This window comes from Trypanosoma brucei, chromosome 10, assembly GCF_000210295.1.
Source record: "Trypanosoma brucei gambiense DAL972 chromosome 10, complete sequence".
NCBI classification, from domain to species: Eukaryota; Euglenozoa; class Kinetoplastea; order Trypanosomatida; family Trypanosomatidae; genus Trypanosoma; species Trypanosoma brucei.
The window spans coordinates 3,580,124-3,594,315 of record NC_026743.1 but is presented as its reverse complement, the minus strand read 5'-3'; the positions used below and the strand labels follow the sequence as shown (position 1 = coordinate 3,594,315).

At 50.0% G+C, this 14,192-nt stretch overlaps 7 protein-coding genes across 7 annotated transcripts; all 7 read right to left on the bottom strand.

The window, feature by feature from the left end:
- Positions 1 to 189: 189 nt before the first annotated feature.
- TbgDal_X18530 (hypothetical protein, conserved) lies at positions 190 to 3,834 on the bottom strand (the record flags this gene model as incomplete). The annotated part of the gene is made up of 1 exon (XM_011780712.1): positions 190 to 3,834. The coding sequence occupies one exon, from the start codon at positions 3,832 to 3,834 to the stop codon at positions 190 to 192; it is 3,645 nt and encodes a 1,214-aa protein (XP_011779014.1).
- A 656-nt stretch (positions 3,835 to 4,490) lies between these two features.
- On the bottom strand, positions 4,491 to 5,303 carry TbgDal_X18520 (hypothetical protein, conserved; the record flags this gene model as incomplete). The annotated part of the gene is made up of 1 exon (XM_011780711.1): positions 4,491 to 5,303. The coding sequence occupies one exon, from the start codon at positions 5,301 to 5,303 to the stop codon at positions 4,491 to 4,493; it is 813 nt and encodes a 270-aa protein (XP_011779013.1).
- A 746-nt stretch (positions 5,304 to 6,049) lies between these two features.
- TbgDal_X18510 (hypothetical protein, conserved) lies at positions 6,050 to 6,634 on the bottom strand (the record flags this gene model as incomplete). The annotated part of the gene is made up of 1 exon (XM_011780710.1): positions 6,050 to 6,634. One exon carries the CDS (start codon positions 6,632 to 6,634, stop codon positions 6,050 to 6,052), a length of 585 nt encoding a protein of 194 aa, XP_011779012.1.
- Positions 6,635 to 7,236: 602 nt separating this feature from the next.
- Positions 7,237 to 8,049, bottom strand: TbgDal_X18500 (hypothetical protein, conserved; the record flags this gene model as incomplete). The annotated part of the gene is made up of 1 exon (XM_011780709.1): positions 7,237 to 8,049. One exon carries the CDS (start codon positions 8,047 to 8,049, stop codon positions 7,237 to 7,239), a length of 813 nt encoding a protein of 270 aa, XP_011779011.1.
- Positions 8,050 to 8,574: 525 nt separating this feature from the next.
- TbgDal_X18490 (hypothetical protein, conserved) lies at positions 8,575 to 9,294 on the bottom strand (the record flags this gene model as incomplete). The annotated part of the gene is made up of 1 exon (XM_011780708.1): positions 8,575 to 9,294. The coding sequence occupies one exon, from the start codon at positions 9,292 to 9,294 to the stop codon at positions 8,575 to 8,577; it is 720 nt and encodes a 239-aa protein (XP_011779010.1).
- Positions 9,295 to 10,025: 731 nt separating this feature from the next.
- Positions 10,026 to 12,008, bottom strand: TbgDal_X18480 (hypothetical protein, conserved; the record flags this gene model as incomplete). The annotated part of the gene is made up of 1 exon (XM_011780707.1): positions 10,026 to 12,008. The coding sequence occupies one exon, from the start codon at positions 12,006 to 12,008 to the stop codon at positions 10,026 to 10,028; it is 1,983 nt and encodes a 660-aa protein (XP_011779009.1).
- A 987-nt stretch (positions 12,009 to 12,995) lies between these two features.
- TbgDal_X18470 (nucleosome assembly protein, putative) lies at positions 12,996 to 14,090 on the bottom strand (the record flags this gene model as incomplete). The annotated part of the gene is made up of 1 exon (XM_011780706.1): positions 12,996 to 14,090. The coding sequence occupies one exon, from the start codon at positions 14,088 to 14,090 to the stop codon at positions 12,996 to 12,998; it is 1,095 nt and encodes a 364-aa protein (XP_011779008.1).
- Between the last annotated feature and the right edge of the window lie 102 nt (positions 14,091 to 14,192).

Here is a 14,192-nt window from a genome sequence, read left to right as displayed (position 1 = left end):
GAACAGAACAAAAGAAGTACAGGGACATGTGTTCGATAACCCGTTACAAAAACAGAATGTGAACTGAAAAAGAAGAGAGAGGAGGGAACCAGATTCCGATCGCAAGACAGGTTCATCAACATTCTTTTTTTTGCATTTCCTGCGACACGCCCAAAATTTCTTCCGCATTTTGCGAGTCCCTAGTGCGACCTATCGATCGCGCGCACGTGTGAACAAAGTGCGTTGGGCAAAGAATTTTTTTTTCCGGTTTTGAAATTGATTGCGCTGGGTTACTTCAGTACGTGAACTCCCTGTCGGTGAAGTGGGTGTAGTTGGGCGCTGGGTCACATCGACATCGCCGTCAGCAGGTCCCTGAGTGTTGTGAACACGCTGCAAGCAGATTATAGGAACACCGGCTTCCCTCATAAGTGTCTCCACGCGATGTCGAGTCACATGTGGAAAGTCCGTTTGCACAAGTCCCGTTACAGTATGGACATCAGTTGGTTCCATGAGAAGCAGTTTTTCATAAAGCGAAAGCTCATCTTGATCCGCGTTGTCCACCTGGCTGGATGAGCGATTTGGATCGAATATAAGTGATGAGTCTAGTTGTTGATCGCCGAGAGACGCCGTATTATTCCTCAAGAAATTAAGTGCTTGCCTTTCAACACGCTCGGCCGAGTCACCAGCAAGACTAGAGAGAACACAGCAGTTCATCTCTTCCAACTCCTTAACTCTCGCAACACGTCGTTCCTCCTCAAGCTCCCCCTGGGTTAAAACAAAGCGCGTTTTCAAGAAATCGCTGACCCGAAGTCGTTTATATGCAGATCCACCAGAGAACCGTGGCAAACGATGGAGGAAAAATGCTGCCACATCTTGCATGAAGAAATGCCGCGTAATGAACAGTCGAAGCACTTCCCGCATTTGCCCTTCTTTCGCAGTACGTTGCGCATCATACCACTCGGAATCCTCTGCATCCATGGAGAAGGGAGGTGTGGCAGCTGACCTCTTACCACAGTTCTCACTTTCATCTCGCGTCAACAACCCACTCAGTTGAGGTGTGTAACCCTTTTGTCCATGCGGTTGTTGCTGAAGTGTTTCCTCATTTCTAGCATCACCACCACACATCGCAAACGGCCCATTAACCGCATCGTGCGCAGGGCAACTATTGCCGTTATCACCAGACAGTCCTGCGGAGTCACAAATTTCATCATTTTGCTGACTGAACGCGCTGCCAATAAACTGACTCTCATCATCACAATCGCCAAAAGTATAGTCACCGGGGACCTTAAGACCCAGCTTGCTGCACAAATCCTTCAAGGTATCATAATCCAATGCATTGATGTCTTCTCCCATCAAACCTTCCACCATGTTAACCTGAGTCGAATTATCCTTCTCTGGCGTCTCCACTGCACTCCATGTACCAGGTGGTCGCGGGGACGTCGTAGGGGTAAGTATGTCAGTTAAAAACCGGGTTGGCGCCATGGCGTTGCCACAGTGCTCGCCGTCAAGAAACTCGACCGCATTCGTATCACTTCCCCGTCCGGAGATTCCTTGGGAATGACTCCTGGGGCCCGCGTTCTCCATTACGGACAATTCAAAAGCAGTGGTGGATTCGTACGGCTCGAGAGAGCGCTCGACGACTCCTGTTGTATTTGACGATTCCGACAAGGGTAAGTATGAGTCCAAACCGTTTTGTCGTTGACACACCGTTTCCTGCTCAACATCATGCAATTCCTGTATGGGCATGGTATCTTCCACTATGGAAAGGCTTCGCTGTCGAAGCGAGGTGGCGCCCATCGTAGTCGCCTCCGGGGAGCCAACACCACACTTGTTCATGTTCCAGTGGGCATCAACAACATTGCCAAACTGTTTAGTAGTATCTTTTGGTCCTACCGCAGCAGTTACGCTAGATGAGGCATCATCCACATAAATAACCTGACTCCCAGCGATGATCTGCGAGTAGTCTTCATTCCCCTGCCGTGTAACAATGTGCCATTGCGGTGAGTCAAAAAGCACGGTTCTGACGTCAGCAGGGCGTGGAATGGCATGCAGACCAAACTCACCTAAAGGAGAAGTATCAAACGGCTCGGAAGTTTCGGCTCCCTCAACAACATTACAGTCGCCGTTTCCATCGGGTGTCGTGCTCACCCCTACATGGCCCACATGATTGAGCGCAGTGGAACTACCGCTCGTCCTACTCGCACTCGAAATTAATATCGCCTCTCGGCAGCGCACACCACCTGGGCCACTCGTAGGAGTTGCTTCGGTATTCCTAATAGACGGTACGGCAACAACAGTGGGGGTTGACACGCGCACACTTCGACAACTGTCCTCCCCGCACTCGACAGTGGCATTGTTTTCCAACACAGCGCCTGGTTCGTTGCAAGAGATCTCTTGAAACATATGATTACGCTCGTTTTGGGGGCTCTTTCGCGTGGCGTTGCTTTCACCACATGCATTCGGTACCTGCGGATGAAATGAACCGACTGCGTTGCTGGGAACGACGGTAGAAGAACACGAGGGTTCCCTTGCCCTCACTGGTAAGGAAATGGGCGCATCGTCAGCAATGATCTCCTCTAATGCGCCCCGTTCCCCCACGGACGGAGGTCCAGTACAACTTTGATTGTGACAAGGCGAATTAGGCGCCTCTTTCATGGCCGTTTCTGACGAAGTAGCTTTCATCGCATCGTCCGGTGCCAGAGCACAGAGTTGCTCCTGGGGGTGTAATTCCACTCGCAGCCTCGGGGTTTGAGTAAAAGCTAACACTTCGACACGAATTTCATCGGTAGCGATACTGCTAATTCCTGGCAAAACGTCACCAACCGCGTCCTTTAGGCACGCCTGCAGTATCTGCAGCCCGTTGTTATACACCGATACGGCTTCTTCAACGGCTGCATTCAACGTTCTCCTCAGCTGATCTAACTGTGCTTTGCACAGTTCCATGGTTTCCTTCACGTGAGAGTCAGGCCTTTCCGGTGATGATGTCGTGGTGGGTGCTGCCCCAACCCCCTCATCCTCTTCACTTGAACAGCTCCACATTTCACCACAATACACTGCACCCCCATGTTCGGGGTCGTCGCCCGCTTTCCCCGCGGTACACAGCGAAACAAGTGGTACTCGCTCATGGCGGTAGCGCTTCTCCCCAGAAGAGGTCGGACTACTCAACGAAATGTGCGAGGAACCCAAGGAACTTAACGTCTGCAAACTGAGTTGAAGTGGAGCTACCACATCCTGTACCCCATTACCGAGCTCAAGAGAAGTCTTCTGAAAGCTGTCTACATTTAAAGGTAAGTCCTGCTTCTCCAAGTCAGCTCCACTGTCTTGGTACCCTGCAAACGCTAACCGATTAATGAACCCAATTGACGCATCGAACAAAGGCTTCGGGCGCAGAGGTGGGGCTCCGATTCCACTACTTGTCGTTGTTGTGGCATCGCCGGTGAGACCAGCAGTAGGGTTCAATATACCAACACGGGTTCGTTTGGGAGGCACATTCTTCCTCATCTCCTGCTGCAGGCGCTTTGCAGCTAGCTTTTTATACTTGCACAAACCCTTCCACATATTTTGTCGCTGTTGCAGAGACGATCGCTCTCCAAGTAAGTTTTCCACATCCTTCTCGCACCTAACACACAGTATGAGCTCCTCAACTCGTTGCGTACCACAAACATCAATGATTCGGGAGATGTACCCTTGCAGCTGAAGTGGTGACAGGAACTGCACTATTTCATCTAGCAGTGTGATGGACACCTCGGGTGCTTTTTCACCACAGAGTACAGCTGCAGAGCTGTTGGTAAGCTGCAACGCTGAAATGGCACTGGTACAAGCTGCCGGCTCCCCATCGCTTCCCGCGCTCTGCATTCGCCTAACAACTGTACCTGGCAGGGGTTACAGGTGCGGTTGCGACCTACAAGCCGCACTTCGCCCTATGGCAGAAGATGCAGTACAGTTACAAAACGTAGAAAAAATAGGTAAGTGGTAGAAGATCAACACGTGCGACTGGCTTTTCGCCCCCCCACACACACACACTCACAAACTTACTGTATGTTACACAAACAAGCATCAATGCACACGCGTTTGGTCTCTCTTAGACCACCCCAACCGCTGTGAACTGGTATCCCGGTTGGAGGGGCTCTAGAACCGCTATGAATACAGAAAAAAAAAACAGTACCATGGAATCGTCACCTCACTAAAAAAAGTAGGTTCCCCTCGTCCCCCTTTTTTCCTTTCTTCCCTCCTCGATTCAATCACTAGTCCGACTTAGAAAACAGAAGAATAAATAAGCAATTTTCGCGGATCCGCATGCCCGTCATGTTCATCCCATCCTCGTTGTTCTCGATTGTCACCGCTGCACACTCCTTGCCTATCCTGAATTTCACTCGGTGCTAATAACAGGGGCCGAGGATACTTCCGGAAATGGAAATGCTGGCGTGGAATTAAAAGTTAAAAGTAGGAACGGGGGGACCATGAAAGAAGGAAGGGTTTTCGCCCTTTTTACTTTCCCCAGTGAAATATTTCTATGGAATGGCCTCAACACTGTCCCCACCGATTTCCACACCGTGATCCTTCGACTCCCTTATATTAAGTCTGCGAATCTCCGCATCCAGTGTCTTCATCTCGGTCAGGCAATTACTGATCTCATTCTGTATATCCTGTTCACGTAACTGCAGCCCCGCCACTTTAAGCGGGTTGCGCCTGAGGAGGTTGAAAGCGCCCCGTCCCCTTCCTTTTGTCGTCTCTACATCGTGATGGGGTGATCCAGAGAGGCGCTCCTCCTGCATCTTGTTAAGCTCTTCTCGCAGCTCCAAAACCTTTTTCGCAAGTGCCTCGAATTTTTCCTTCAGTCCATACCGTTTATCCAACGCGGCATAGCGGGAGCGGATAACCCCCGTGAACTCCTTTGGTTTGCCGGGGACCTCACCAAACTGAAATATTTGTCCGAGCCGTTCCTTCTCATTATCGTTCAAAGGCGGTCGGTTAAACTTCCGCATTGGCAGTGGCGCGAAGCTGCTCAACTCCCGCTGAATGACACTTTCTGGCTTCTTACGCGGTATGGCTGCAAGTCGCCGTCTCGCAATCTCCTCTGCTGTCAATCTTGGCTCAGCACACGGGCGAGGCCGGTTGATCATGGCTTTGGATTTCGGAATGGGTTTTGGACGATACATTTGGGCTTCTTCCTCCTCTCTTTGTCGCCTCAACTTCTTGAAATGTTCTAACAGCACCGGGTCTAAGGTACTCTCCTTAACTGGCCGGGCGTAGCACCGGTAAATGGCGTCACCGGCAGCCGTTCCTCGGCCAAACACATTCGCAGCGGCTTTCCAATCTGACATTGTTATTGACTCAAATTTGCTCTATTGCTTCTTTTTCTAATGCTCCGCACTTGTCACCCCTCCACTTCAGCCCGCGCCCCTCTATTCACCGACAGCAAACTTTTTGATAAACCTACTACTACTTTTTTTTTTTTTGCTGCGACGCTTCACGAATCGTTAACAGTGGGTGGAGTTTCTCTTCTCCCCACTTCCTTCCAACCACTTATAGAAGAAAACAGAGGTAGCCGACACGCATGCAAATATATACATGCCATTGTAAAAAATTGAATCACACCAGCGGGGAGAAAGCAAAACAAGCAGAAAAAGCAGTGTACAGTTGAACGCGATGCCGTAACGAAATCACTTCCCTAGTGAATCCCATTTTGGAAGCAAAGAAAAAACACACGTGCGGTAAATACGTTGCAATCAACGAATAATGTAAGACAAACAATAAATAACAGTCGCTTCCACCGCTACATACAAAAACGTACGGCACGGCACCTAGGCGTCCGAATATATTTACCCATACTCCTATTCATTGCCTGCGGCAGGCATTTAGAAGTTAATGAATCTGTGTTACATTTTTCCTTCTCTGTAATGTTCGAGTCATATGTCTGCACGAAACGTCTACTGAAACTGAGCGTGAAACTGCACGAAAGTGACGGCGCGCCGGAAGGAACCTTCTACCCCGCCACCCGTTTAATTTTTTTCCACGCTCCTCAAACGCACACACGTCCACCTGTAGCTCAAGCAGATGCGGCAAGACGTTAGTAATGTTGCAAATCAAGCATGTGTTCGAGTCGTTTTGCGGCCTTCTTTGGCAAGAAACGTGACCACATTTTGTGGATCATGAAGGAAAACCACACACGGCGTCCGAATAGGGAGCCAATAACAAACAACAGAAAGGAGTAAGATGGGTACATGATTGACACGTACAATAATCGATAAAGCCACGGCCCATTTGACCAACTGCTGTCCTCCGGGAGGCCGAGAAACCCATTGGTTACACAATTCCTTATGACTGGTCGAACAAAATACACCGCAGCGCTCCCCGTTATGGAGAAGATAACGCACACAAGTATTTGTTCTTTGCGTGGTAACTTCCGTAGCGGTCCCTTCACTGGCACACCCTTGACGTACACAACCTCTTTTCCTGTACGCCAATCCTTGCGTTGAGGTCCCGTCTGTTGGCATCCAGCTGAAGTGTCTCCGACTGTTGATTTACCCGTGCGGGATGCCGCAGCAGCCTCACCCTCTTGAGTGCTACATCGCCGGAATGCGTTCCGGAATGCTCTCGGAGCACTTGCAGAGGCCCATTTTGCTGTTTTGTACGGAACCATGAGCCGATACATGATGTTATGGGCTATCCCTCCACTTTGAATACAACTTTCCCTTCGACAGAAGAAAAATAGAGGTAAACCAAACTCATGTTTGCTTAATTTAATGTCATTTATTGAACCAAACAGAATATGTGAGCAGAGTATTTCATGTGTGTGTGTGGGGGGGGGGGGTATCAAACCTTTTTTTTTGTGGCCTAACACACCACTAAATAGCGGTGGCAACAACAATAATGTGAAGAACAGCTTAAAGGGGGAATATGCTCTTTAGCAAAAACACTTAAAAATTCCTCCAAATAAAGTTGTTATCCGAGGACAAACGCATATCTCGCCTCCGTCAACAATCAGGTTTTGCACACGCATAAACCTACCTGCAGATGTACGCACGTGTCGATGGAATTTGGAATGATCAACAACAAAAAGGCAAGGGAGCACGCGGCTGCGCAAAGAACCCGAAAAACCTGGAGCAGCTGGTGAAAGCAACAGGTAATTGTGGATTACAAAAAAAAAAAAGCTGTCGACCAGCACCCTTGAGGAAACGTCCCGAACGCAACGTATGCGGTTCAAAGGAAGGTATCTTCATGCAGATCCCAGTGGCAGCGCGCTCCACCACGATGTTAGTTAAACTCTAACAGTTCATCAATTAACCGCAGTGCATCATCTAGCGCCTCTTCAGTATTATGTGCTACCGAATTACCCTCCGCAGCAGATTCCTGTGGGTGCTGTCTTGGTGTATGAGACTCTAGCCTTCGTCGTGCATTTCCACGGTTGTTCCCCGTTTCTTCTTCAACTTCTGTCATGGCATCCCCGGGTGTAACGGTGCCAGCAAATGCCCTGTGTCTTGCCCCTTGTTCGCTACGGCCACGGGCGTAGCTCTTCCACATTGCATCCAATTCCTCGAAAGCATTCCGCTCCTCTTCAGTCATTTCCTGTGGGGAAATATAGTATTTTTTGTTCGCTTCCATCTCCTCCTCTTCCTCTTTTGATATCACAACCTTCGGTACTATTCCCGATGATAGCACACCATCATGATCAGGATAAACAAACCTCTGCTTACCACAAAGCTTGTGGTGTGACACGATTTCGATACCTTTTTCCCCTGGTGGGGTAGCAACGGCAGCGGCTACGGTCGTACTTTTCCCTTTGAAACTGTGAGTGGTTGACTTGACCACTGTTTCCTCCCTTATGGGTGGTAAAATTGGTCCCTCACCTTCCCGTTCAGCTTCGATATCGCCTGCAAACTTAGTTAAACCCCACATCTTCGTGTATTGACTAAAGGCGCTCCGCCACACGGTCATAATAGGGGGTAATACGACACATTCCTCACGGCGGCGCTTTTGCCGGAGATCCGATAGAGAGACTTGTTGCCCTGGAGAGTAGGAGATTGCTGCCGGTGTGTTGAGGTGCACAAATCCACTTCCCCGTCGCATTGTGTTATGTTTCGCAGTAGATGAACTTGTTTTAAACAAAGCTCCGCGCACCTTTACGCTAATTTATGTTTTTTTTTTTTTGCCGCCCCTGCACCCGTGTAACGCACAACCTCAGGTACAAACTGCTGCAACGGCAGGGTCTCTTTAACCTTCTTCACGTATTGCCGTGTGGGTAACAACTTGTATACCTCTCTCACAGCCACGCACTTTGAAGTAATCGGGGAGAGTAAATGGAATAAATAATAAAAATAAAAGTAATAATAAAATTACCACTCACATGTGCTTTCCTGTATGCACGCATGTGTCTGCATTAAGGTCTGGGTACAACGGAAATCACCCAACAATATAACAAGAAAAAACCCACACCAACGCGCAGAGAAATTATGAACCTTCCCCGGTACACGTAGGCCGACGGCGAAGCAAGCCTAACGCCATTCAACTGCAAAATGCACCACATCCATATCATAGACACAACCTTGGCCGATACCTTCAACGAATAAAGAGATTAGGATAGATGTTGTGCATCTAATCGGAATCGTACATGTCCCTCTTCCTACTTGGCAGGGCTGATGGAGACACGGCATCAGGGGTGTCCAACCACTCGGGTTGATACCCATCTGATCGCATTTTCTCCTTTATGACCTCCGCCGGAACCCTCAAGGCCAGCATCTGATAATAACCGGCAAGTCGTGGGTGGGACCTCATTGGCACGCCACCCATTAGTGGCATCGGTGGGGGTTGCACCGGCAGCGCACCCGGTGGTGGAGGCCCGGGCATCAGGGGTGGAAGCGGCACCGGAGGGGGAGGAGGGGCTTTGACGGCTGGTGCCGCTGAACCCGGGGGTGGGGGAGGACCCTTCCGGTTTTGATGCGAAGGCGGTGGTGGTGGTAACCTCCGCTGGCCGCCCTCCGGCGAAAGCCCGGGCATGGGTGGAGGAACCTGGCGGTCGGGTATCATCAGCCTTGCCACATTGTCGCCTAGGGCCTTCACGGTAGTCTGACCTTCAACAGTCTGCGGTTGGGTCTCCTTAAGCTCATCGTCCACACTCGCGATTTTGGCTTCCAATAACAGTGTAAGAGTCTCCAACCGCTGAAGCGACCGGTTTGTTTCAAGCAGCTTACTTTCACAATACGCAGCAAACCTATTCAAGAACTGTGCTGTTGATATGACGAACTTGTTCACCAAGTCCGCAGTTTTCATCATCTGCTGTGCCCGTACGGCCGGGGAGGTAGATCCGCCTGCCATTTCACCCTAATTCACTATCCTGACACACAAACGGTACGGTTAGCAAAATGCCCTCCTAACCGCACACCTTCCCACGAAATACTCGTGGTAATTAGCAAAAGGCCACCCCCCGGAGGTGCAATATTATCGAGTATAATAGCAAGAAAACAAAGAAAATGCAACGGACGGTACCGGTAGCGGAAATGATGTGTGCTGGTCCTCTGTCACCCGCTTTTGCCTTTTAAAGTCCTTTGTCTTTATTTCTTTACCTGGACCCTATTCAACCACTGTCCAGAATGAGAATGAGAGGGAAAGCCCGAAGGCAGGGGTCGTCAGAAGTGCTACAAGTGATGCACGCTCCCCTCCCTCCCTTTTTCTATTTGAGTGAAGCCACTCACACTAGCTCAGTTTGCATTCATCAATATAAAAAAAGAGTGAGAAAAACAGGTAGGTAAAAGGGATCCGAACTCAGGGAGGAACACAGTATTAAAATCTCTAGTGAGAGCGAGCAAAGGCCGGCATAAACCGGTGATGAGGGTCAGTAAACAATTTAACAACCGCCGAGACGGGGAGGGCCAGTTCAGTACGGTCCCGCACACCCTCACGCGGTACGTAAGTAAACCGTCATAATAAACCCACGTGTATGCATCTCCATACCCGGAATAATACAGACTTCCGTTAATGTGCTGCACTGCCAAAGCAGGACGCGGGGGTCAAGCAGAGTGTTTGAAACTGAACTGGCTGAATAGGACTTACTGTAATTCGTGATGGGTTAAACCCTCTACGTATGTGTCGAGTATGCCTCCCACCTCACTAATTACCTCACGGAGAGCGTCATCTAAGAGACTCTCTGTAAGGCGGTACGCAAACACCTGTTCCGTCACCTTTGAAGTGTTCCAAAGCCTCTCTGTGTATTGAATGTACTCGTGATTCTCCTTTTGGAAAGACCGAATACGCTCAACGATTGCGCGAGGCATTTCACCTCGCCGACGACCTCGGCGCCGACTAGAAGATATTGTGTCTGTAAACGCGACGCGGCGGTTGGTATTCTTTGAACTAGTTTCCCGATCATATATTCCTTCGTGATCACCATCGTTTTCACCCAAGGAACCATGAACCTGTTTACCCCGTGCTTCTATAGCCTCTATGTCGCGATCCATAGCCCCAATCTTTCGTTGGATACGGTTAACAAGCAGCAGCTCGTCCTCCTCATCACTGATGTCCTCAAGCAAATCATTAATACGACCCATCGTGGAACCGGAAACCCCGTGAGTGCTCTTGGGCGAGGGTTTACGCTCCTTAACGGACGCCTTCTCTCGCGTCATGTTAATGCCCCCATCGGCGACACCGCCGCGACCGCCTTGTTCTGACCGCCTCACCACCGCTGGAGGATCATCAGGCGCAGGACGTTCATCCTTCAGAATACCCTCAAGTACCTTTCGGTGGTCCTGCAACATCTTCTCAACGCACAATGTCAGCTCAGTAAGGGTATCGTCCGATACACGCTTGGGCACAATGCACGAACTATCAACCTCTTTTTTGCTGTTGAGGGAACCGGATGATGGCACTTGCACCTGCGAACCGCTCCCACGGAAGTTACTGCCATACGCGGAGAGTGTGTTGCTTTGCGTTGGATTTTGTGCTCCTGACGGCGGAATCTGCGGTGGTGGCGGTTGTTGAAGCGGCTCTGCCACCTGTTTGTCTGCCAATAACAATGATGCTTGGCGGATGACCTCCATAGGAACGCGTTGAACATCAGGCGCCGCTTTGGGCTTGGCCTTTGGTGCGAATGAGGCACGATTCCTGCGTGCAGAATTCATGGTATGCGCTGACGCTGCGTCGAAAGCTACAAACTGCCCTCCGGGGGCACCAGGCTGGTTCTTGGTCCAAGCGCCTTTGGAAAGGATCGAGGGTGCATTTATGTTCTCTCTCTTTTGTGCTCCTAACGTAGAAATCCCTTCGACGGTATTGCTGGGAGGAGCATCAGCAAACCCCCTCGCAGACTCTCCTATGTTACATCTCTCACCACCATGGATCGCATCATCGCGCAAACCTTCCTGATCAGGCTGCCTGAAGGACTTCCACGTCGCATTATGCGCCCCACCGTCATGCTGCTGCAGCCGGTCGTCACAGGATTCGATGACGACGTTGTCTCCGTACAAATCATCCTCATCGTTACTTACCCGCAAGCGATTATCATACAAATCTGCAGACACATCACTTTTCTTCCGGTGCCAAACGGACTGCGCTGAGGGGTTACCTGGAACATGCGCAGGTTCAGAGGTCGAGGTGCCCTGCGGATACCTCCTCCAATCCGTACCAAATTGGTTGCGATAGTTTCGTGGTCGCGCTAGGCGGTTGATAAACTCCTTTTCCTCTTTTGGAGAAGAGAATCTTCTTTCCCGTGCTCCCTTTCCGCGTACGCGGCCCGTAAGATGTCCTTTGCCATGTATCTCATCTTTCATATGACTCCCGAACCCGTGAACAGTGTCAGTTCCCATGATGTGAGGACTCCGCGACACACCACTTGCAGGAAAGCCTTCCAGAGAAAGTTTCTCCAGAGTCCCCTTGAATGTGAGTGCTTCTAATCCAACGGTATCGATCATCTCCGCCACATCGGCAGCAGCAATGCGTTGCACCAGGTTAAGAAACTTAAACCTGTTTAAAAGAAGTGCATGTTCCGTTGGTGGTAGGCGGGCAAACTGAGCGGGTACCGTCCTTGCAGCACCTTCCATCACCCCACGTATGGCTTAAAAACGGTATTTTTCCTTCGCTCTATTCTGACTTTTAGACGTGGAAACGAGGGGGCTGACTCCACGCTGTCCCAACAACCCTTGTGTACACGGGAAGGCGCCGTTTGTCGCTCTTTTAACTCTATACTATATTTCTTCAAGCAGAATCTATTTTCTATTGTCTCTTCGATCAGAATTAGATGGAGAAAAGGGGGCTTTACATGGATAGAGGTAGGAGATAAAATGATACCCCTATATCAGTAAACTGGGGTGTTGTTTTATTGATTTATATGGTTTTCAGCCACTCAAAAAGTGGCAACTCCTCTCATATGAACTCAGAATAAAAAACGAAAACAAAAAAAAGGAAGATGCAGGAATGACGAAGAGATAAAGAGGTATGTGGCGTACGTCAAGGAAAGTAAGTGCGGACGTCGGCCAATAGCGAAACGAATTCAAACAGGTGGGTGGATGAGAAGAGGGAAAAGAGAGGGGAAGACAGGGCTGCAAAGTTACCTCCTACCATGTTCTCTCTTCTTCTTCGTTTGGGTAAACGATGTGGATGACGAAGGTGCCCTCCATATCTTACGAAAACAAACAGAATGCTGATTTTGTGTTGCAGCGGGTGAGGTAGTGCCTTTTCAGGAGGAACCGCACTATCCACTTGACCTCCTCCCTCAAGCCTGTATGTATGTTTACCCTGTCAAATTGTTTTTCATCCCATACTCACGGTGAGACTCGACGCAGGCACAAAGCCCCCGATGTACCCTCCACCCCTCCCCTCAACAGAGGAAGAAAACAATGGCTTGTGGTACGGGGCATATGCCGTCGCTACTTTCCCGTCTTCTCGCTCCACACAACCCTTTTTGTGGGGTGCACTTCTTCTCCTTCCTCGGCTCCTTCTCAATTAACGCCTCCCCGGCTCCTTTCACTTCTTAACCTTTTATGATTAAATGTCAGCACTGGGAACTGGACAAGAGTTCACCAGTCCCCTTACTGGTGTTTGCATTGTTGCTGAGGTTGCTGCTGTGATTGCTTGCCACTTCCCCTGCCGAAAGCACCGCCTTGCTGTCTGCGGCCTCTCTGGGGAGGTATGTCATCGTCGTCATCATCATCATCGTCGTCATCGTCATCGTCGTCATCATCATCATCGTAGTCAGTATCAATATCACTAGCGCCATCCGGGGCTTCGCCGGTGTAGTGGTGGACAGCGGACGGAATGATGCTTGTATGAAGCACCTGAAGAAGCTGTTCAGTCCACTCATCTTCATCTTCATCATCCTCATCATCATCATCGTGAGCGGTGGCGGCACCCGACCCACCATTCTCCTTAAAAGTGTTGAAAAACGAGGGCTGCGGAACAGTGATTGTCTTTACCTTCCCCCCTTGCCCACGTTTCCCTGACTTCTTTACCTTCTCCGTCCTCACCGTTACATCCTTCCCCGGTTTCCACGTGATGGGGGTACGGGTGACAGTCGCCCCGTCGTCCCCCTGGACAAGCTTCAGAATTAGGGTCTCCTCTTGGAAGAATGGGTTCGGCTCGAAAACAAACGCAACGGCAATACTCCCATAACCACCGTCCACAACGCCTGAGCGCACGTCTATTAAATGCATAAGAACAGGTTCATCGTGATCTCGAATCATGGAAGCGGAAAGAACATGGTGCTTCAACACGCGCAGCCAGAAACCAGGAAGTCCTTTCCCCACATCGGCATCAGTGGTAACACTTACCTTCCCCTCGTGCTCGCTAGGGAGTCCCTTCTTCACCTCTTCGTCTGTTGGCAGATGCGCACCTGTAATGATCTCCTTCCGCTTGTCCAGCAGAGGTGCGTAAATCTCATCATACTTGCGGCGCAGCGCCGTTTCCTTTTCCTCAAAGTCCTTCCGGATCTTCTCACATTTCTCATGGTAGTACAGGAGAACCTGGGCGCGCTGACGAATTCGTTCGGGAAGGCTTCCCATGAACTCGGAGGAGTACTTCGTGTTGAAGTATTTTTGGAAGGGCGTTGAGTTACCTTCCACCCACTGGGACGACATATCATCATCGTCATCCCGTTGGTGCTGAGCTGACTTTCGCTTCGGCGGCATTCCCTTGACCGTTCACTTCCCTTGGAAAAGTTTGCTTTCACGTTTCGCGCTCCTTTTTCCACCTCTTTCCCCGTTAGGTTACTATTTAATGCTGTCCTTCTT